This window comes from Scardinius erythrophthalmus (genome assembly GCF_964197995.2).
Source record: "Scardinius erythrophthalmus genome assembly, chromosome: 3".
Taxonomy (NCBI): domain Eukaryota; kingdom Metazoa; phylum Chordata; class Actinopteri; order Cypriniformes; family Leuciscidae; genus Scardinius; species Scardinius erythrophthalmus.
Genome location: NC_138223.1, coordinates 22,014,656 through 22,037,607, shown reverse-complemented (window position 1 = coordinate 22,037,607; position 22,952 = coordinate 22,014,656). Strand labels below are relative to the sequence as shown.

The 22,952-nt window shown below is 41.1% G+C and overlaps 1 protein-coding gene across 3 annotated transcripts in view; it reads left to right on the top strand.

Annotated features, from left to right (window-relative positions):
- Positions 1-22,952, top strand: part of LOC308688249 (MSL complex subunit 3-like) — a 386,649-nt gene that overhangs the window by 306,078 nt on the left and 57,619 nt on the right. For 2 of the 3 annotated variants that reach the window (XM_081361197.1, XM_081361199.1), the window contains exon 10: positions 15,770-15,882. In XM_081361197.1, the coding sequence (XP_081217323.1) occupies positions 15,770-15,882 (113 nt within the window). Of the gene's footprint in view, positions 1-15,769; positions 15,883-16,081; positions 20,490-22,952 lie in introns of those variants that run through there. The other variant, XM_081361198.1, reaches the window with a different exon arrangement.

The following is a 22,952-nucleotide window of genomic DNA, read 5'->3' as shown; positions in this document are numbered from 1 at the left end:
GTTGCTAGGGTACTGTTTTTGGTTGCTATGGAGTTACTTGGCACCTGCCAATGATGCAATTCCAAAGGCTTCTTGTCACTATGAATGATATAAACCAACTCCCATGCCTCTGTGACATTCAGAATGGAAGATATCCCTCTTTGGATTGTTGCTGCTAAGGTGCTCGACAATGGTTGCTAGGGAGGGGCTAGGAAGTGTTGAGGTGATTTATGATTGGCCGTTTGCTGCCCTGAGTCAAACTTGTGTTAACCCCATCTCTTTATGATGTTCTGATGCAGAGATATAGGTCTTGCAAAATGGTTGCTAGGGTACTCTGTTTGGTTGCTAGGGAGTGGCTTGGGAGCTGCCAATCATGAAACTCCAAAGGCTGCTTGTCAGTATGTATGATATAAACCAACTCCCATGCCTCTGTGACATTCAGAATAGAAGATATCCCTCTTTGGATTGTTGTTGCTAAGGTGCTCGACAATGGTTGCTAGGGAGGGGCTAGGAAGTGTTGAGGTGATTTATGATTGGCCGTTTGCTGCCCTGAGTCAATCTTGTGTTAACCCCATCTCTTTATGATGTTCTGATGCAGAGATATAGGTCTTGCAAAATGGTTGCTAGGGTACTCTGTTTGGTTGCTAGGGAGTGGCTTGGCAGCTGCCAATCATGAAACTCCAAAGGCTGCTTGTCAGTATGTATGATATAAACCAACTCCCATGCCTCTGTGACATTCAGAATAGAAGATATCCCTCTTTGGATTGTTGTTGCTAAGGTGCTCGACAATGGTTGCTAGGGAGGGGCTAGGAAGTGTTGAGGTGATTTATGATTGGCCGTTTGCTGCCCTGAGTCAAACTTGTGTTAACCCCATCTCTTTATGATGTTCTGATGCAGAGATATAGGTCTTGCAAAATGGTTGCTAGGGTACTCTGTTTGGTTGCTAGGGAGTGGCTTGGCAGCTGCCAGTCATGAAACTCCAAAGGCTGCTTGTCAGTATGTATGATATAAACCAACTCCCATGCCTCTGTGACATTCAGAATAGAAGATATCTCTCTATGAATTTTGGTTGCTAAGGTGCTCGACAATGGTTGGTAGGGAGGGGCTAGGAAGTGTTGAGGTTATTCATGATTGGCTGTTTGCTGCCCCGAGTCAAATGAGACCACCCCCATGTTTCTATGACAATTCAGTCCTGAGATATCCCTTTGATCTCTTTCAATGGAAGTCTATGGGACTTGTTGCTAAGGTGCTCTAAATGGTTGCTAGGGCGTGGCTTGAAAGCTTCACAATGATCCTGAGAGACTGATTGGTCATCTGAGTAAGATGAGCCCTCCCCCTTGTCTCTATGACACTGTGATCCAGAGCTACGTTCATTACAAAATCCCTATGCAATTTACCATAGTAGGAAAAGCATGTGTGTTTCACGGGACATTCCTTCCCCATAGTAAGTCAATGGGACAACTTTGGGACGCTCCTGCCCCCCAGGGGTGCAACTTTTACCCCATTGTGAGGTATGTTCGTACAGAGCCTGTCAGCCTCTTCAAATGTGGCAAATCACACGTTTCTGCAAAATCCTCGCTCAGAGCTATGAGTGCTCAAAGTTCGTCGCAATGTTAAGTCAATGGAACTTTTTGGGGCGCTTTTTCGCCCCTGGGGCGAACACCGCACCCCCGATCGCTTGTAAAAGTCATAGCACACCTCTCCTCAATAAGCCGGTCGATTTGACACCTCATTCATGGGTCTGTGACAAACGGTGCGGGGCGAGTTACGCACCAAACTTTTGTCCAGAACAATAAGAAGAAGAAGAAGAAGAATAATAAGTATGAGCAATAACAATAGTGATGCCTTGCTTTCAGCAAGCACCACTAATAATAAGTTTAAATAGGATTTCAATATGTTGGCTCTCTCAAGCCAACTTAATAACTAGATGCAAAAGTTCGTCGAGACAAACTTTGAAGTTGGCTTGAGAAAGTTTGGACCAGAACGTTTTTTGCTAGGCGGTTGCTAGGATGCTATGGGTGGTCGCTATGGTGTTGCTAGGCGGTTGCTAGGGTATTCTGGGTGGTTGCTTTGGTGTTGCTAAGCGGTTGCTAGGGTATTTTGGGTGGTTGCTAGGCTGTTGCTAGGGTGTTCTGGGTGGTTGCTATGCTGTTGCTAGGCGGTTGCTAGGGTGTTCTGGGTGGTTGCTATGCTGTTGCTAGGTGGTTGCTAGGGTGTTTTGGTGGTTGCTATGCTGTTGTTAGGCGGTTGCTAGGGTATTCTGGGTGGTTGCTAGGGCGTTGATAGGCAGTTGCTAGGGTGTTCTGGGTGGTTGCTAGGGTGTTCTGGGTGGTTGCTATGGTGTTGCTAGGCAGTTGCTATGGTATTTTAGGTGGATGCTAGGGCATTGCTAGGCAGTTGCTAGGGTGTTCTGGGTGGTTGCTAGGCAGTTGCTAGGGTGTTCTGGGTGGTTGCTATGGTGTTGCTAGGCGGTTGCTAGGGTATTCTAGGTGGTTGCTAGGCAGTTGCTAGGGTATTCTGGGTGGTTGCTAGGCGGTTGCTAGGGTATTCTAGGTGGTTGCTAGGCAGTTGCTAGGGTATTCTGGGTGGTTGCTAGGCGGTTGCTAGGGTATTCTTGGTGGTTGCTAGGGCGTTGCTAGGTGGTTGCTAGGCTGTTCTGGGTGGTTGCTATGGTGTTACTAGGTGGTTGCTAGGGTATTCTGGGTGGTTGCTATGGTGTTGCTAGGCGGTTGCTAGGGTATTCTGGGTGGTTGCTAGGGCGTTGCTAGGCAGTTGCTAGGGTGTTCTGGGTGGTTGCTATGGTGTTGCTAGGTGGTTGCTAGGGTATTCTAGGTGGTTGCTAGGGCATTGCTAGGCAGTTGCTAGGGTGTTCTGGGTGGTTGTTATGGTGTTTCTAGGCAGTTGCTAAGGTGTTCTGGTTGGTTGCTAGGCGGTTGCTAGGGTATTCTTGGTGGTTGCTAGGGTGTTGCTAGGTGGTTGCTAGGATGTTCTGGTTGGTTGCTGTGGTGTTGCTAGGCGGTTGCTAGGGTATTCTGGGTGGTTGCTAGGGTGTTGCTAGGTGGTTGCTAGGATGTTCTGGTTGGTTGCTGTGGTGTTGCTAGGCGGTTGCTAGGGTATTCTGGGTGGTTGCTAGGGCGTTGTTAGGCAGTTGCTAGGGTGTTCTGGGTGGTTGCTAGGGCGTTGCTAGGCAGTTGCTAGGGTGTTCTGGGTGGTTGCTAGGCAGTTGCTAGGGTATTCTTGGTGGTTGCTAGGCAGTTGCTAGGGTATTCTTGGTGGTTGCTAGGCAGTTGCTAGGGTGTTCTGGGTGGTTGCTAGGCGGTTGCTAGGCAGTTGCTAGGGTGTTCTGGGTGGTTGCTAGGGTATTCTTGGTGGTTGCTAGGCGGTTGCTAGGCGGTTGCTAGGGTGTTCTGGGTTGTTGCTATGGTGTTGCTAGGCAGTTGCTATGGTATTCTGGGTGGATGCTAGGGCATTGCTAGGCAGTTGTTAGGGTGTTCTGGGTGGTTGCTAAGCAGTTGCTAGGTGTTCTGGGTGGTTGATAGGCAGTTGCTAGGGTGTTCTGGGTGGTTGCTAGGCGGTTGCTAGGCAGTTGCTAGGGTGTTCTGGGTGGTTGCTAGGGTATTCTTGGTGGTTGCTAGGCGGTTGCTAGGGTGTTCTGGGTGGTTGCTATGGTGTTGCTAGGCAGTTGCTATGGTATTCTGGGTGGATGCTAGGGCATTGCTAGGCAGTTGTTAGGGTGTTCTGGGTGGTTGCTAAGCAGTTGCTAGGTGTTCTGGGTGGTTGATAGGCAGTTGCTAGGGTGTTCTGGGTGGTTGCTATGGTCTTTTTGGTGGTTACTAGAGCGTTTCTAGATGTTGCTAGGGTGTTCAGGGTGGTTGCTAAGGTATTTTTGGTAGTTGCTATGGTGTTACTAGGTGGTTAGTAGTTGTCAAAGATGGTTACTATGGAGTTTTTATAGAGTTATTAAAATCTTTAATAACGAGTGCCTTCAGTACGGCACTCGGCCTGCGGCCTCGTGCCTATGGCCGAATAGGCACAAGCATGGAGCAATATCGCAAGGCCACGAGTGTAATATTGCGTTAAAAAATACAAAAAAATGTAAAAAAACTTTTTTTTTGGTTTAGGGTGGTTGCTAGGGAGCTAAAACTGGTTGCTAGGGTGTGGCTATGAAGATTTTAGGCCATTACTTATTGGCTGCTTGATAATATAAATCCTCTGAGGGAGAGAGAGAGGGAGAGACGCAGGGGTGTCAGGCCCTTTGGAGTCTGTGTGTGTGAAAACGTCGGTTTGGATTTGAATTTTTTAGAATGCCCAATGTTAAGTCAATGGGACTTTTTTGGCCGCTTTTTCGTCCGCTGTGCGAACATCGTACACCCGATCGCTTAGAAAGTCATAGCACACCTCTCCTCAATGAGCCGCTCGATTTGACACCTCACTCAGGGGTCTGTGACAAACGGTGCCGGGCGAGTTTCGCGCCAAACTTTGTCCAGAATAATAAGAATAAGAATAATAACTAGAATGTACATTTCCTGAAGAAAATGTGAAATGGTGCTTGCAGTGGCAAAATTTGGCACGGTTGCTAGGGTGCAGTTAGCTAATTTTTAGCAAGATGATAACATAAGCATGTGACTAATATAATGCATGGTTGCTAGGCAGTTACTAGGGTTTTCTGGGTGGTTTCTAGGTGGTTGCTAAGGTGTTCTAGGTGGTTGGTATGGTGTTGCTAGGGTGTTCTGGGTGGTTGCTAGGGCGTTGCTAGGGTATTCTGGGTGGTTGCTAGGTGGTTGCTAGGCAGTTGCTTAGGTGTTCTGGGTGGTTGCTAGGGCGTTGCTAGGTGGTTGCTAGGGTGTTCTGGGTGGTTGCTATGGTGTTGCTAGGCAGTTGCTAGGGTGTTCTGGGTGGTTGCTATGGTGTTGGTAGGCGGTTGCTAGGGTATTCTGGGTGATTGCTAGGCGGTTGCTAGGGTATTTTTGGTGGTTGCTAAGGCGTTGCTAGGCAGTTGCTAGGGTGTTCTGGGTGGTTGCTATGGAGTTGCTAGGCGGTTGCTAGGGTATTCTGGGTGGTTGCTAGGGTATTCTGGGTGGTTGCTAGGGCGTTGCTAGGCAGTTGCTAGGGTATTCTGAGTGGTTGCTATGGTGTTGCTAGGGTGTTCTGGGTGGTTGCTATGGTGTTGCTAGGCGGTTGCTAGGGTATTCTGGGTGGTTGCTAGGCAGTTGCTAGGGTATTCTTGGTGGTTGCTAGGGTGTTGCTAGGCAGTTGCTAGGGTGTTCTGGGTGGTTGCTATGGTGTTGCTAGGCGGTTGCTAGGGCGTTGCTAGGCAGTTGCTAGGGTATTCTGGGTGGTTGCTATGGTGTTGCTAGGCGGTTGCTAGGGTATTCTGGGTGGTTGCTAGGGCGTTGCTAGGCAGTTGCTAGGGTGTTCTGGGTGGTTGCTAGGCAGTTGCTAGGGTATTCTTGGTGGTTGCTAGGCAGTTGCTAGGGTGTTCTGGGTGGTTGCTAGGCGGTTGCTAGGCAGTTACTAGGGTGTTCTGGGTGGTTGCTAGGGTATTCTTAGTGGTTGCTAGGCGGTTGCTAGGCGGTTGCTAGGGTGTTCTGGGTGGTTGCTATGGTGTTGCTAGGCAGTTGCTATGGTATTCTGGGTGGATGCTAGGGCATTGCTAGGCAGTTGCTAGGGTGTTCTGGGTGGTTGCTAAGCAGTTGCTAGGTGTTCTGGGTGGTTGCTAGGCAGTTGCTAGGGTGTTCTGGGTGGTAGCTATGGTGTTTTTGGTGGTTACTAGAGCGTTTCTAGATGTTGCTAGGGTGTTCAGGGTGGTTGCTAAGGTATTTTTGGTAGTTGCTATGGTGTTACTAGGTGGTTAGTAGTTGTCAAAGATGGTTACTATGGAGTTTTTATAGAGTTATTAAAATCTTTAATAACGAGTGCCTTCAGTACGGCACTCGGCCTACGGCCTCGTGCCTATGGCCGAATAGGCACAAGCATGGAGCAATATCGCAAGGCCACGAGTGTAATATTGCGTTAAAAAATACAAAAAAATGTAAAAAACATTTTTTTTTGGTTTAGGGTGGTTGCTAGGGAGCTCTTAGTGGTTGCTAGGGTGCTGTAACTGGTTGCTAGGGTGTGGCTATGAAGATTTTAGGCCATTACTTATTGGCTGCTTGATAATATAAATCCTCTGAGGGAGAGAGAGAGGGAGAGACGCAGGGCTGTCAGGCCCTTTGGAGTCTGTGTGTGTGAAAACGTCGGTTTGGATTTGAATATTTTTAGAATGCCCAATGTTAAGTCAATGGGACTTTTTTGGCCGCTTTTTCGTCCGCTGTGCGAACATCGTACACCCGATCGCTTAGAAAAGTCATACCACACCTCTCCTCAATGAGCCGGTTGATTTGATGCCTCACTCAGGGGTCTGTGACAAACGGTGCGGGGCGCATTACGCGCCAAACTTTGTCCAGAATAATAAGAATAATAATAACTAGATTGTACATTTCCTGAAGAAAATGTGAAGTGGTGCTTGCAGTGTCAAAACTCGCCACTCGGTTGCTAGAGTGTGGTACATGATTGCATACAAGCCAACAAACATGTCTGTACGATGTTCTGGTGCTGAGATATGGCTTATTCATGTTGTTCAGGTGGTTGCTATGGTGTTGCTAGGGTGTTCTGTGTGGTTGCTAGGGCTTTGCTAGGTGGTTGCTAGGGTGTTCTGGGTGGTTGCTATGGTGTTGCTAGGCGGTTGCTAGGCAGTTGCTAGGGTGTTCTGGGTGGTTGCTTTGGAGTTGCTAGGTGGTTGCTAGGGTATTCTGGGTGGTTGCTATGGTGTTGCTAGGCGGTTGCTAGGGTATTCTAGGTGGTTGCTAGGGCGTTGCTAGGCGGTTGCTATGGTATTCTGGGTGGTTGCTATGGTGTTTATAGGCGGTTGCTAGGGTATTCTGGGTGGTTGCTAGGGCGTTGCTAGGCGGTTGCTATGGTATTCTGGGTGGTTACTATCGTGTAACTATGTGGTTGGCAGTTGTCACAGATGATTACTATTGGAGTTCTTAGCATTTTCTTGGCATAATTTAGCACTTACCTAATCGCTATTAGCATGTAGCTATTCACAGCTAACATGTGTAGCATGTTGGAATTCCTGTTTGCTAGCATGAGTCAAAAGAGCCAAACCCCATCTCTATACGATGTTCTAGTGCAGAGAAATAGGTCTTGCAAAATGGTTGCTAAGGTACTTTGTTTGGTTGCTAGGGAGTGGCTTGGCAGCTGACAATCATGAAACTCCAAAGGCTGCTTGTCAGTATGAATGATATAAACCAACTCTCATTCCTCTGTGACATTCAGAATGGAAGATATCCCTCTTTGGATTTTGGTTGCTAAGGTGCTCGACAATGGTTGCTAGGGAGTGGCTTGGCAGCTGCCAATGATGAATTCCAAAGGCTTCTTGTCAGTATGAATGATATAATCCAACTTCCATGTTTCTGTGACATTCAGAATGGAAGATATCCTTCTTTGGATTTTGGTTGCTAGGGTACTCTATTTGTTTGCTAGGGAGTGGCTTGGCAGCTGACAATCATGAAACTCCAAAGGCTGCTTGTCAGTATGAATGATATAAACCAACTCTCATTCCTCTGTGACATTCAGAATGAAAGATATCCCTCTATGGATTTTGGTCGCTAAGGTGCTTGACAATGGTTGCTAGGGCGGGGCTAGCAAGTGTTGTAGTGTCTCATGAATGGCTGTTTGCTGCCCTGAGTCAAACTTGTCTTAACACCATCTCTTTATGATGTTCTGATGCAGACATATAGGTATTGTAAAATGGTTGCTAGGTTACTCTGTTTGGTTGCTATGGAGTTGCTTGGCAGCTGCCAATGATGAAACTGCAAAGGCTTCTTGTCACTATGAATGATATAAACCAACTCCCATGCCTCTGTGACATTCAGAATGGAAGATATTCCTCTTTGGATTTTGGTTGCTAAGGTGCTCGACAATGGTTGCTAGGGAGTGGCTTGGCAGCTGCCAATGATGAATTCCAAAGGCTTCTTGTCAGTATGAATGATATAATCCAACTTCCATGTCTCTGTGACATTCAGAATGGAAGATATACTTCTTTGGATTTTGGTTGCTAGGGTACTCTATTTGGTTGCTAGGGAGTGGCTTGGCAGCTGCCAATCATGAAACTCCAAAGGTTGCTTGTCAGTGTGAATGATATAAACCAACTCCCATGTCTCTGTGACATTCAGAATATAAGATATCCCTCTAGGATTTTAGTTGCTAAGGTGCTCGACAATGGTTGCTAGGGAGGGGCTAGGAAGTGTTGAGGTGATTCATGATTGGCCATTTGATGCCCTGAGTGAAACGAGACCACCTTCGTGTTTTTATATGATCTACCAGAGCGTTTCTAGACGTTTCTAGGGTGTTCAGTATGGTTGCTAAGGTATTTTTGGTAGTTGCTATGGTGTTACTAGGTGGTTGGTAGTTGTCAAAGATGTGGTTACTATGGAGTTTTTATAGAGTTTTTAAAATCTTTAATAACGAGTGCCTTCAGTACGGCACTCGGCCTGCGGCCTTGTGCCTATGGCCGATTAGGCACAAGCATGGAGCAATATCGCAAGGCCACGAGTGTAATTTTGCTTTAAAAAATACAAAAAAATGTAAAAAAATATTTTTTTTGGTTTAGGGTGGTTGCTAGGGAGCTCTTAGTGGTTGCTAGGTTGCTGAAACTGGTTGCTAGGGTGTGGCTATGAAGATTTTAGGCCATTACTTATTGGCTGCTTGATAATATAAATCCTCTGAGGGAGAGAGAGAGGGAGAGACGCAGGGGTGACAGGCCCTTTGGAGTCTGTGTGTGTGAAAACGTCGGTTGGAATTCAAATATTTTTAGAACTCCCCATGTAAAGTCAATGGGACTTTTTTGGCCGCTTTTTCGTCCGCTGTGCGAACATCGTACACCCGATCGCTTAGAAAAGTCATAGCACACCTCTCCTCAATGAGCCGGTCGATTTGACACCTCAATCAGGGGTCTGAGACAAACGGTGAGGGGCGCATTACGCGCCAAACTTTTGTCCAGAATAATAATAATAAGAAGAAGAAGAATAATAAGTATGAGCAATAACAATAGTGATGCTTTCAAAAAAGCACCACTAATAAGTATGCAAGAAAACACTAATGATGCCTTGCTTTCAGCAAGCACCATTAATAATAAGTATGCAAGAGAACACTAATGATGCCTTGCTTTCAGCAAGCACCATTAATAATAATAATAAGTATGAGCAATAACAATAGTGATGCTTTCAAAAAAGCACCACTAATAATAAGTATGAGCAATAACAATAGTGATGCCTTGCTTTCAGCAAGCACCACTAATAATAAGAATAATAAGTATGAGCAATAACAATAGTGATGCCTTGCTTTCAGCAAGCACCACTAATAATAAGTATGAGCAATAACAATAGTGATGCCTTGCTTTCAGCAAGCACCACTAATAATAAGTATGCAAGAGAACACTAATGATGCCTTGCTTTCAGCAAGCACCATTAATAATAAGTATGCAAGAGAACACTAATGATGCCTTGCTTTCAGCAAGCACCATTAATAATAAGTATGCAAGAGAACACTAATGATGCCTTGCTTTCAGCAAGCACCACTAATAATAAGTATGAGCAATAACAATAGTGATGCCTTGCTTTCAGCAAGCACCACTAATAATAAGTTTAAATAGGATTTCAGTAAGTTGGCTCTCTCAAGCCAACTTAATAATAATTATAATAATAATAATAAGTTTAAATAGGATTTCAGTAAGTTGGCTCTCTCAAGCCAATTTAACTAGATTAAAAAGTTTGTCGAGACAAACTTTAAGTTGGCTTGAGAAAGCCGGACCAGAAAGTTTGAAGATGTTTAAAGTAGTTTGGAGTTTAAAGTAGTTTAAAGTTTAAATTAGTTTAAAGTTTAAATTAGTTTGAAGTTTAAATTAGTTAAAAAAGTTTAAAATAGTCTAAAGTTTAAATTAGTTCGAAGTTTAAATTAGTTTAAAGATTAAATTACTTTAAAGTTTAAATTAGTTTGAAGTTTAAAGTAGTTTAAAGATTAAATTAGTCTAAAGTTTAAATTAGTTTAAAGTTTAAATCAGTTTGAAGTTTAAAGTAGTTTAAAGTTTAAAAGTGGTTTACAGTTAAAAAGTTGTTGGGGGTCTTCTAGTGGGTTGCTAGGGTGTTCTGGGTGGTTGCTATGGTGTTGCTAGGCGGTTGCTAGGGTATTCTGGGTGGTTGCTAGGCAGTTGCTAGGGTGTTCTGGGTGGTTTCTATAGTGTTGCTAGGCGGTTGCTAAGGTATTCTGGGTGGTTGCTATGGTGTTGCTAGGCGGTTGCTAGGGTATTATGGGTGGTTGCTAGGCGGTTGCTAGGGTGTTCTGGGTGGTTGCTATGGTGTTGCTAGGCGGTTGCTTAGGTATTCTGGGCGGTTGCTAGGCGGTTGCTAGGGTGTTCTGGGCGATTGCTATGGTGTTACTAGGTGGTTGGTAGTTGTCACAGATGGTTACTATGGAGTTTTTATAGAGTTCTTAGCATGATCTTGGGATGATTTAGCATTTAACTAATCGCTATTAGCATGTAGCTATTCACTGCTAGCATGTGTAGCATGTTGGAAGTGCAGTTTGCTAGCATGAGCCAAAAGAGCCAAACCTCATCTCTATATGATGTTCTGATACAGAGATATAGGTCTTGCAAAACGGTTGCTAGGGTACTCAAGTTTGGTTGCTATGGAGTTGCTTGGGAGCTGGAAGCTTTAAACTTAAGAAGTTTAAAGTGGTTTGAAGTTTAAAGTAGTTTACGAGTTTTTGAGTTTTGAGTTTATAAGTTTAAATGAGTTTAGAGTTTAAGTTTAAATGAGTTTAGAGTGTGTGTGTGTGTGTGTGTGTGTGTGTGTTCTCACACACACACACACACACACACACACACACACTCAGAGTTTATGAGTTTAGAGTTTATAAGTGTACAAGTTTTTGAGTTTAGTTTATAAGTTTAAATGAATTTAGAGTTTATAAGTTTAAATTAGTTTAGAGTTTATAAGTTTAAATGAGTTTAAGAGTTCAGAGTTTATTAATTTATGGGTTTAAGAGTTCATAAGTCTATGAATTCATAAATGTATAAGTTAATTAGTTTATAAGTGTATGAGTTTAGAGTTCATTAGTTTAAATGAGTCTCAATGGCTCATATAGTATATAGAACGGCAGTTTGGTTTAGTCTTCAAGGTGTTTAGATTAAATTTTTTGTCGGTTGGTGAATTTGAATCTGGATCTGAATTAGTATTACTATTTTAAATTACTATTAATTACTATTTTGAAATAGGATTTCAGTAAGTTGGCTCTCTCAAGCCAACTAAATAAGTTTAAATAGGATTTCAGTAAGTTAGCTCTCTCAAGCCAACTTAATAAGTTTAAATAGGATTTCAGTAAGTTGGCTCTCTCAAGCCAACTTAATAATAATACGTTTAAATAGGATTTCAGTAAGTTGGCTCTCTCAAGCCAACTTAATAATAATAATAATAAGTTTAAATAGGATTTCAGTAAGTTGGCTCTCTCAAGCCAACTTAAGGCCTAAAAAAAAAATTTGTTTGGTTCCGGTTTCCGACCGACCCTGTCAATTTATGTGCGACCCAAATTTATTTTATGAGACTGGGGAAGAACGGTCTTTCACACATCGTTAATTAAATTACAGTTTCCTTTAAATGCTGTTTTACACTTAAGTAATCCGTTAAAAACCATTAAGTATTGCATCAAAACCCTTTAACTGTCAATTCCTAAAGTGAGCTATAACTTAAGGTTTGGAAATCGTAACATTAAGAGAAACACGGGGGGGGGGGGGGGGGGAGTCAACAATATATCGCGGAACAGAGAGGGCACTGACAACATGCTGACAGACAGGACATAGTTAACATTACCAGCTTACTTTTAATATGAAACAAAGTCTCATTTGGTTATTTCACCTTTCAAATGTGGTCATTTTTTAAAGAAATGTAAACAATAAATACCGTTTTGTGGCTCTTGAATGTGTCGAACAGATCGCTGTAAGTTAGATCATCAGTTAAAACTAACTGATCGTCTCTTGCTTCTAGTTAATTTATAGCATCAAAATCAAATAAACCACATAAATTAACATAACAAAGAATGTTGTTTGACTACAAAAAGATGTCTGTACACTCCGTTTTTCAAGTTCAAATCCTCCATGTTAATCTACTATGAGATCGCCTGTCAAACTCCCGCGAAGGCTTTTTGTGTGTGCGTTTTGCGTGTCTATGGCAACAACAGACTTTAAACGGGAATACAGAATCACTGTCGTAAAAGTTTGATTCGCCCGCGTAAATTAGTAATATCAAATACAGTAGCGTAACTTTAGCCTAGTCCATATCAACATATTATTCTTTCTTTTGCAATGATGGACATGTGTAACGTGATAATTATTTGCCCATGCAACACTAGCATGTCAACCAAAATTGTAAAATTGGGTTTAAAAACATTTGAAACCGTGCTTCAAGAAGTCAAAAAATGCTCTTGTAGATTCGTATCAGCTGCCGGCAAAGTCGACAGAGCTGAGAAATGGACAGACCTAGCAAGCGATGTGGTGTCGACACCAACTCACCAGCTTGGTTCGGTTGTCAGTGGTGTGACGTCCTTATTTCAGTTCAGGTATTTAGTGAGCAGAGTCAATGGCTGCCATAAGTTTCCTTAAGTTCAACGGTTTGAATTGTTACATTTTATTTTGAAGATTTTTTGAGAAGATTTGTATTGAGGTTAATACTATTAAAGATATTAGATGAAACATTGCTTGAGATGTCTGGTTTTTAGTAGAAAAAAGTACCGGTACACACATTAAAAATCAGCGCGCGTGTGTGTGTGTGTGTAAAACTGCCACTGGAGGAAAAAAAAATAAAAATAAAATAAAAAAAAATCCCTACCGACCCATGACCTCAACTGACAACCAACCGGAACCAAACTTTTTTTTTTTTTAGGCCTAATAAGTTTAAGTACAATATCAGTAAGTTGGCACTCTCAAGCCAACTTAATAAGTTGGCACTCTCAAGCCAACTTAATAAGTTTAAATAGGATTTCAGTAAGTTGGCTCTCTCAAGTCAACTTAATAAGTTTGAATAGGATTTCAGTAAGTTGGCTCTCTCAAGCCAACTTAATAAGTTTAAGTACATTATCAGTAAGTTGGCTCTCTCAAGCCAACTTAATAATAAGTTTAAGTACAATATCAGTAAGTTGGCTCTCTCAAGCCAACTTAATAAGTATGAGCAATAACAATAGTGATGCCTTGCTTTCAGCAAGCACCACTAATAATAAGTATGAGCAATAACAATAGTGATGCCTTGCTTTCAGCAAGCACCACTAATAAGTATGCAAGAGAACACTAGTGATGCCTTGCCTTTGGCAAGCACCACTAATAAGTATGAGCAATAACAATAGTGATGCCTTCACTTTGTCAAGCACCACTAATAAGTATGAGCAATAACAATAGTGATGCCTTGCCTTTGGCAAGCACCACTAACTAATATAATTCAGAATTATTATTATTTGTTATAGTTTAACAAATGATAATGAACAAATGAAATGAACAAAATAACTCACTCTGGGATCTGTGGCCCCATCCCCCCAAACAGGGCAAGAAGGTCTTGGTTTTATGACTCTTAGCAATGTGAACAGGGCCCTGCTACAAAACCTACAGATATTAGAACAGACTCTCCTGCATTCATTTATCGATGAACTGATTAACATGAAATTAACATGCATTCCAGAACATTTTGTGAATGATTTACTGTCTTGTGTTGTGTCTTTTAATACTATTATCTGTTGATACTATTATCTCTTTGATACTATGTACTTAATTATAGAACCAACAGTCAACCTAACCTCATGCATACCATGTTTGGTCTCTATAAATTGGTACTTTTAAGATCGAAATGATTGTGTACATGATATGCCGATAACTGTGCAACATATTAGTATTACAAGAATATTTCTTAGTTTCGTCATCAGACACCAATCCAGCGTGTCAATGCAAATGAGCACGCTTTGAACAAAGACTCCCCACAGAGGAAACTCCCACGCAGAAATTCCCCCTTTCTTATTGGTTGAACCAGCCCTGCAAGGTGTGACCTTTGTCAAGCTTTAAAATGCCTCTTCGCTAGCCCTTCCCTCTCTTCTCTTCTGGCCTCAACGGCTGCTTCTTCAAGTTGATACGGTGGGGGGGTGGGGGGGTGGGGGGGGGGGCGTGAGCACCGCCTGCCGTGCTTTCATGCTCTCAAAGGGAGTCAGACTGCTATTTTCTTCAATCCAGAAAACTGCAACCTTACCATCACTGAACGGGCAACGATCAACTCTTGGCCTTCTCAATATGTTCGGGATGCTATTCGACTTCGACTCACAACCGCCATGTGCTCACTCAGGAGAGAGAGGACTCTCTCAACCACAACAGCATCGAAACCACCATGCAAGTTCATCATATCTTCTCCATCCAGCAGAGAAGAAAACGATTGCAACTTGTACAGTGACATTTGACACTCATGGACCCATCAACGAACTCAATTTTCAAACTGCAACCTTACCATCACTGAACGGGCAACGATCAACTCTTGGCCTTCTCGATATGTTCGGGATGCTATTCGACTTCGACTCACAACCGCCATGTGCTCACTCAGGAGAGAGAGGACTCTCTCAACCACAACAGCGTCGAAACCACCATGCAAGTTCATCATATCTTCTCCATCCAGCAGAGAAGAAAACGATTGCAACTTGTACAGTGACATTTGACACTCATGGACCCATCAACGAACTCAATTTTCAACCACTTCAAGAATTGTCCACTGCACAGACCATGCAAGTATCAATTTAATGAGGTGCTCTGAAAATGATAAGCTGATGGTTCTTTTCATAGTTAAATAGATCTTTTCCATAGTTCCATTTCCTGCTTCCGGTTCCATATCACTCACCATTTTACCTATGCATGTATGTATGTATGTATGTATGTATGAATGTATGTATGTTTGTTTAGTTTAGTTATGTTTGTGATTTAGTTAATAAACCTTGTGCACAACATGTATTTGGTTCTGATTCTCTGCTTGCAACAAAGTCCCTTTTACGATTTTGATCTTGTTACATGCTCTAAGCGCTGTACATGCTAAGAGATAATTATCTTTCGGTGGCCATGAAAGATACGCTTTTCTTAGAATAAATAAAGAGTTCGTTGGAACTGGTTAATTGATTGTAATATTAATTTAGCTACCTCAAGTTAATCCAATTATCCAATGAGCAAGGGTTTGAGAAACTGGACATCTTGTTGGTTTTATACAAATTACTTAAACAGAGAATATTTGTTTTCATTTTGAATCCGATCATTTAAAAGTACACACTTAAATGTTTATAAAGATATATGGCTCATAAATGTGTGACAAGTATTCGCTGAGTTTCAGTTTAGAGACATGCTCAAGAAAAAAAGTTCACAGAGATGGATAGGCAGAACGCACACCCTGTTTATTTTCTTTATTTTACAAAAGCACAATGTTTTGTTTTGAATGTAAGTGGACACATACAAAAGTAGACATCTCACAGATTCTTTTTTCATATTTCTTTTTTCTGTATGACCATAAATGACGGAGTAATTTAAGTTTATTGTGCTACTATGTGAAAAAAATCCACCAAACCGCACCGGTGTGTTTGTCGACCCCAGAGATTTAAGTATGGTCTTCAGTGCCCATAATTGCAATGCATATGTTTTTTTTTAAACCTTAAAATTGCATATGTTTCTCTACTACTTATACAGGGACTCCTGTTCACAGTGGCTCCTCCTCTCCTTTACCCTTGACACCGAGCAAGGATTACACTGCAGGGCTTTTCTCAGGGCTGGAAACTCAGAGGAACTACGAACTAAATGAGGTGAGTCCTAAACCAAGGTGCAAGAACCCTCACATATATTCAAAGTCTTGTTTACTGTCAATAGTAAAAAGACCCTATTAGACTTCAAATCTGATTTAAAATCTGAATCTGACAAACACATACTGCACTTGTATATTTAAAAAGAAAAATATGGCAAATGGAATGAATGTGTTGTTGTAAAGTTTTTCTTTCTTCAAAGCAGAGACCAGGAGACTTGAGATGGATCTTATAAGCAGAAGAGATTTATTCTTCCAAGTAGTCTGTAGTTCATCATCATCATCAAGACTAACTCAAGACAGTTGCCTTGCAAATTTATAGACATTTAGGGGGAGGGATTTACATTAAGGTTGAACAAAGCATGCAAATTAGGTATACAGGTTAAGGAACCTGCCCCAGACCCCAGCGTGTTACCAATCCTAATTCAATCAGCATAACAGTCTATTGCATTGCAAATTGCATAGACAAATCATTCGTGTGCTAATCCCATCAGTCTGAGTGATACTGGGACTCAAAGAGCCATTAAAGACAATAAGGAGAAAGTCAATCAACCTAACTATTCAACGTCTGGGCTCCGAAAGGTGAGAATCTCAGTGATCTGATTCATTTAAAACACAATAGAGAAAACAGGTCTGGCAGGAAAGGAGACTCTTGATACCATTATCCTGACCTAACCTTAAAATGCTAACTTCAATATACTCAACTTTTACTGTTGCAAACTAAATTAAACATTTAATAAAATATGTAATCCAACACTTCCCCCTTTGAGAGTTCTTAAAAACTCTCACAAAATACAAATTTAGACACATAAAGTTCATTCTTGTAACTGGTGTAAGTTACAGGCACATATAACTTGCTCTGTGTTGTTCATCTGTAATTGCATGCTGACACAGAAACAAACATGCAATTTAGGGTCCGTGAATTCTCTGCGTTGTGTATTTTTCATTTTCTTTTGTGATAGTTCGTTCAGCAGTGGGTCTGGTTGTCTCCTTGAGGTTGGGGCTTCATACGCAGATGAGACGGTCGTTGCATGTGGATCTTGAAAAAGCCATCAAGTTTTATCTGCACACTGTAAGACAGAAAAACAGAAAAACAGAGAGCAGTATTTCTTCAAAACACTACGGTTGTAGCAGTTTAAACACTATGGTTCTATCGTTTTCAGAGTCTACTGTTGTCGTTTCATTCTTTCCCTATTTCTTAATTTATTTGACACCTATGGACCAGTGAGGTAAGGATGGACTAAATCGGGAAAGGCCTATGAGGTAGTGTCTTCACCCTGGGTTCACCCCCGAACGCATGTTGCGTTCAGTTCTTCCCAGGGCACCTCAATTGTCCGTGTCCTATTCTGTCCCTGTGTTGTGTGCACACTGTAGAGTGTGTGAGAAAATTGGCACATTTCCATTCTCCAGTGAAACATCAGTCCTAGTAGACATCATTAACAGAGGATGGTTGTCTGACTGCAATATTCTGTGGCATAACATTTAAGGCTGTGAGTCTTACTTAATGTCCCCCAAACAAAGGCTGACACAGTCACTTTTCTTTTGTTCTATTAAACAAAACTAAGTCTTTCATCTTTGTTGTGAGTTACTGGGGAAATTAAGCACTCACAGCCTAAATGGTTAACACTGTATCAAGTTGCCCCACGAGTTTAACGAGGAGGGGAGGGGCTGCTTCAGAATATCAAGCAGGCTAAGCAGAAGCTGATTAACCTTGTTAACTTCTTTAAAGTTCTTTTTGTTTTTTCTACATTCTTTTCCAAAATGTCCGTGCTTGCCACAGTAAGAACAACTGGCTTCTCTAGGACTTTTGCGTTTCTTTGGCTTCTCTGAGTTGACCTTAACAGAAACTGCTGCAATTCTTACTCTCTCTTTGACATCAGAATCTCTTTCCCAAATAGCTAAACTTTCTAGGTTACTTCTGAGAGTTCTTTTAGCCCACGTAATATCTAGGAATGGCAAGGCTGTTCTGTACTCAGCTACAAGACCATCTGCCCAAATTCAGATTAGAGCTCCTTTGTCAGCTAACACACTTTCGGAATCATCCACTATCACACTGTACGTTACAGCTACCTGACAGAACCTCTCTGTGTATTCACTCACAGTTTCTTCTTTCTCTTGTACACAGCTAGTAACTCTCGACCAATCGATTTTGGGTCCTAAGATATTCTTTAGGATTTTCAAAACACCTTCTCTCAAATCGCCTTTACTGACATGTTGCAGTTCGGAAGTAACAGCAGACTCAAAATTGTTGAATTCAGATTCAGTTAGAATTTGTGACATCAGCTGTGTGACTTCCGGCAACGACATGTCGTAAAGATGCATTTTACTGAACAATGCTCTTCTAAATTCAGAAAAATTTCTTTGCACTGATGGCAAACTTTCAACAATTCTCTCAATATCTTTAGGATCTAAAGATGTTTTGACAACAGTTTGTATTTGGACAACAGAAGAGTTGTGAGTAACACTTTCAGTTCCCTGAGATCTTCTCCTAGCCCCACAAACCTGCACTGAATCTACAGGCTCATCAGTTACTGATTGGACGGCTACATCTGTTTCAAAGACAGCTTTTAAGTCAGGATAATTGTTATCAGGCTGACTAACTTCTACCACATCAGTTTAGACTGACAGCGCTTAGACTGTTCTGTAGCTAGGGTTAAACCAAATTCTCTGTGACAACAGATAATGGCTTTCACATTGTTCTTGCGAATACTTTCTCCTAGTACCTTCTTACAATCTTCAACTGACCACACTTTATCTGCATCAATGCCATATTTCTTTGTTAAATTCAATCTGACTGGCTCAGTCACGATGGAGTCCATGTGCTCTGATAACAAAGATTTGAATTCACTATCTGTCCTAAAAGGTGTAATCTGTCTAGTACTTTTCCTAAACATTTTGTGAATTTCTTTTACCACAAACAAACACTAAAAAAACTTCTCTCTACTGTCTTGCAAACAGAGGGTACAATCTTATTAGCACATGAGGCTAAATCTTCTCTAGCTTACAAAGGTCTTCTTCTAGCAAGAGCATACAAACAATATTAACATGTAACTGTTAATCTTCCCTGCCAACAACAGAGGGTAAATTTCATCTCTAAAAGAAAAACTTTTTTAGAGGCTCATCTTTAGTTAACCAAACTCTACAGCTGTTTGTTAACTACTTCTCTGAACGGCGCAGAGGAAAAACACATTTGTACTGGTCTGCATTGGTTCTTTGAATGGAGTGAAACTCACCGAATCATTGGTTGTACAGAAAAAATTCGTCTGGAACTCAGTCAGCTTTGTTGAGATCTTTGAGCTTGAAGTTTCAAGATTCAGTCTGGAACTCAGTCAGGCATTGAGATCTTTTTGGAGCTTGAAGTTTTCAATCTGGAGGTAGCTGGAAAGATTCAGTCTGGCAATCTTTGTCAGATCTTTTGTCGAGCTTGAAGTTTCAAGATTCAGTTCTTTGAGCTTAAAATTCTTTGAGTTTCCTTTGTCTCCATCCGGGTCACAGGGCACCATCTGTTGTAAAGTTTTTATTTCTTCAAAGCAGAGAGCAGGAGACTTGAGATGGATCTTATAAGCAGAAGAGATTTATTCTTCCAAGTAGTCTGTAGTTCATCATCATCATCATCAAGACTAACTCAAGACAGTTGCCTTGCAAATTTATAGACATTTAGGGGGAGGGATTTACATTGAGGTTGAACAAAGCATGCAAATTAGGTATACAGGTTAAGGAACCTGCCCCAGACCCCAGCGTGTTACCAATCCTAATTCAATCAGCATAACAGTCTATTGCATTGCAAATTGCATAGACAAATCATTCGTGTGCTAATCCCATCAGTCTGAGTGATACTGGGACTCAAAGAGCCATTAAAGACAATAAGGAGAAAGTCAATCAACCTAACTATTCAACGTCTGGGCTCCGAAAGGTGAGAATCTCAGTGATCTGATTCATTTAAAACACAATAGAGAAAACAGGTCTGGCAGGAAAGGAGACTCTTGATACCATTATCCTAACCTAACCTTAAAATGCTAACTTCAATATACTCAACTTTTACTGTTGCAAACTAAATTAAACATTTAATAAAATATGTAATCCAACAGTGTTTATAACAAATTATAGGAAAATAACCCTATTAAAATATTCATGATCAAACTGTGTACATGTGGTGTCATTGGTCACTCGAAACTTACAGAAATATTTTTAGATTTTTTTACTTTCTGTAAAAACTGTTTTTACTGACTGTGTCCTGCTTTTAATGGTTTTATTCAACAATTGTATTAAAGGAGCATTGCGTAGGTTTTTACTTAAAAAAATCTTTAAGATAGAGTTTTCATTTGTAAATGTTTGAGCCAACCATGATGTAATAAAAAGAATGACACCTCGACTGTCCACCACGGTTGCCTCTATCAGCCTGTAGGCTCAATCGTGTGTGGAGGAGTCGGGCCCGAATCGGCGCGAAAATTCACAAAATGTGACGTCATGCGCGTTCTCGTCTACTTGGGCTTACAACCGTACGGCAGCCATTATGGTAAGCAGCGGCAATAGGTGCTTTCAAATGGACTCTGCGGATGGAAAGAAGCGACCAGCCCCCAGCACAACTCAGACACCCACGGACACTCCTCAGAAGTGTAAAAAAAAAAAAAAAAAAAAAAAAAAAACGAATTATTTACTATGACAAGTGTTTTTAGTGCAAAATTTCATGTGGTATTCTGAATGAAAATAAAGCATGACAAGCTCATACATCAAGGTTAGAGTTCCTTTACCTTTAATACCATAATGTTATTGCTATTCTACAAAATAGTAAAGTAGTACAACTATAATAGTAATTGTACTGTATCTAAAAATAAGCATAACGTCTTCAAATCAGTTATATAATTTAGCGTTACTCTACAATAGTCAAAATAAGGGGTCTGTGAGTGCTGGGAGTGTGTGTTACAGTGTTGTGTTAAAATACTTTTTGAAGTAGACTTTAGTTGATAATATAAAGCAGCACTGCAACATTTTACTAAAATATGGTCTGTCAAACAATAACCTTACAGTACTGTAACTTTTCTTACCTCAAACATTATGCTGGTGAGTGATGAATCTCGATGAGCCGTCAGTGGTTGCCGCGCCAACCCTGGTTGATGTGGTCGTGCTCGTACGAGCATGCGCACCGAGAACGAGCATGAGACTGGCTGCAGTTCCTCTAACGGCCACTGGTGTCAGTAACGGTTCGAAATTTCAGAACTTACGGAATGCTCCTTTAATAGTTTTTTGTTTTTTTGTTTTTTTTACGTTTAACCTAGGAAAAGTTTATAATTTCCATTAAATACTAATCTGACATATATTTGAAGTTATAAGTTAAATAAGAAGTTATTATTGCAATGTAAGTTTAATTGTATATTAGAGATGATATTAGAGATTGATTTTTAATAACCAATTCTGATACTGAATACTTGTTTTATACAGTATGTCCATGTTTTGTATAAGTTGTAATATGTTTTGAAACTAAGCATTTAAGTATAATTTTACTGAGATGTACCTGTATTATTGGCAGATATGGAGTGACAACTGTTATTTATGTGCATTTACGTTGTGCATTTTATGTCAAGACAAGTCAAGTCATCTTCATTTATATAGCGCTTTTAACAATGTAGATTGTTTCAAAGCAGCTTTACAGAGATAAACGTATAATTTATGGTAACAGAGATTATTTTGGCTTTGTAGCGGTTTTAATTAAGTTATTTTCCAGTTAAAGTTAGTTTTGATTGACTCACTTCCGTCGCAACGATCATTTGTTATTAAATTAGGGGCCGCTAAGATGACACCATTCTCTCTACACAGACTTTAAACGCGAACCTGTGATAAACGCTGATGGCGTTCACATGCGCATTAAGAATTGGTTCTATAGTTATGTGCATTTGAATATATGTGCGCAGGTTTGTAATTCGCTACAAACCAATCCTAAACAAAGTACTGGGCTTTCCTTATAAATTTTGATACAGAATTTAATTTAATTTAATTTAATTTAATTTAATTTAATTTAATTTAATTTAATTTAATTTAATTTTATTTTATTTTATTTTATTTTATCACTTCGGGGTAGGTACGCGAAACGAATTTCTCGAAAACGCTTTATCTGGAGTGGTAAAGGGATCCTCCAGAGGGAGAGACTAGTTGGCACTTCAGCACTGCGTTGTCATTGGCTCCAGGCGAAGGTCCTTCGTCAGATCTGTATACGGCCTGGATCCGGCAGGCTGCGGGAAAACCTCGGGATAAACAAAGACACTATAATTAGCGTAGATGCCATTCTTCGTATGATGTAATGAGTACATCAGGATTTATGGGAAGTGTTCCCGGTTCCGGCTGACCTAATCTATGCAGCCTAACATTGAATTATAGAAGTTTATAATGTATTATGTGAATGCTAGGTCAAAGAGATGTGTCTTTGATCTTGCTTTGAACTGACAGAGTGTGTCTGCTTCCCGGATAATGGTAGGAAGACTGTTCCAAAGTTTTGGTGCTAAATAGGAAAAGGATCTACCGCCAGCAGTCGACTTTGATATTCTAGGTATTATCAACTGGCCGGAATTTTGAGATTGCAATAGACGTAAAGGACTGTAATGCGTTAAGAGCTCGCTCAAGTACTGCGCATTCCGTTAATTTTGTGAATTGGTAAGTTTCGTCAGGGCGTTAAGAAATATAGAGCTGAGTATCGTCAGCATAACAGTGAAAGCTAATTCCATGTTTCCTAATGATATCTCCTAATGGTAGCATGTACAGAGTGAACAGCAACGGTCCTAGTACTGAGCCTTGTGGTACACCATACTGAACTTGTGATCGATGAGACATCTCTTCATTTACAGCTACAAACTGATAACGGTCAGATAAGTATGATTTAAACCATGCTAGTGCAATTCCACTAATGCCAACATAGTTTTCTAGTCTATTTAAAAGAATGTTGTGGTCAATGGTGTCAAATGCAGCACTAAGATCAAGTAACAACCAGAGAGATACAACCACGATCGGATGATAAGAGCAAATCATTTGTGACTCTAACGAGAGCTGTCTCGGTACTATGGTATGGTCTAAATCCGGACTGAA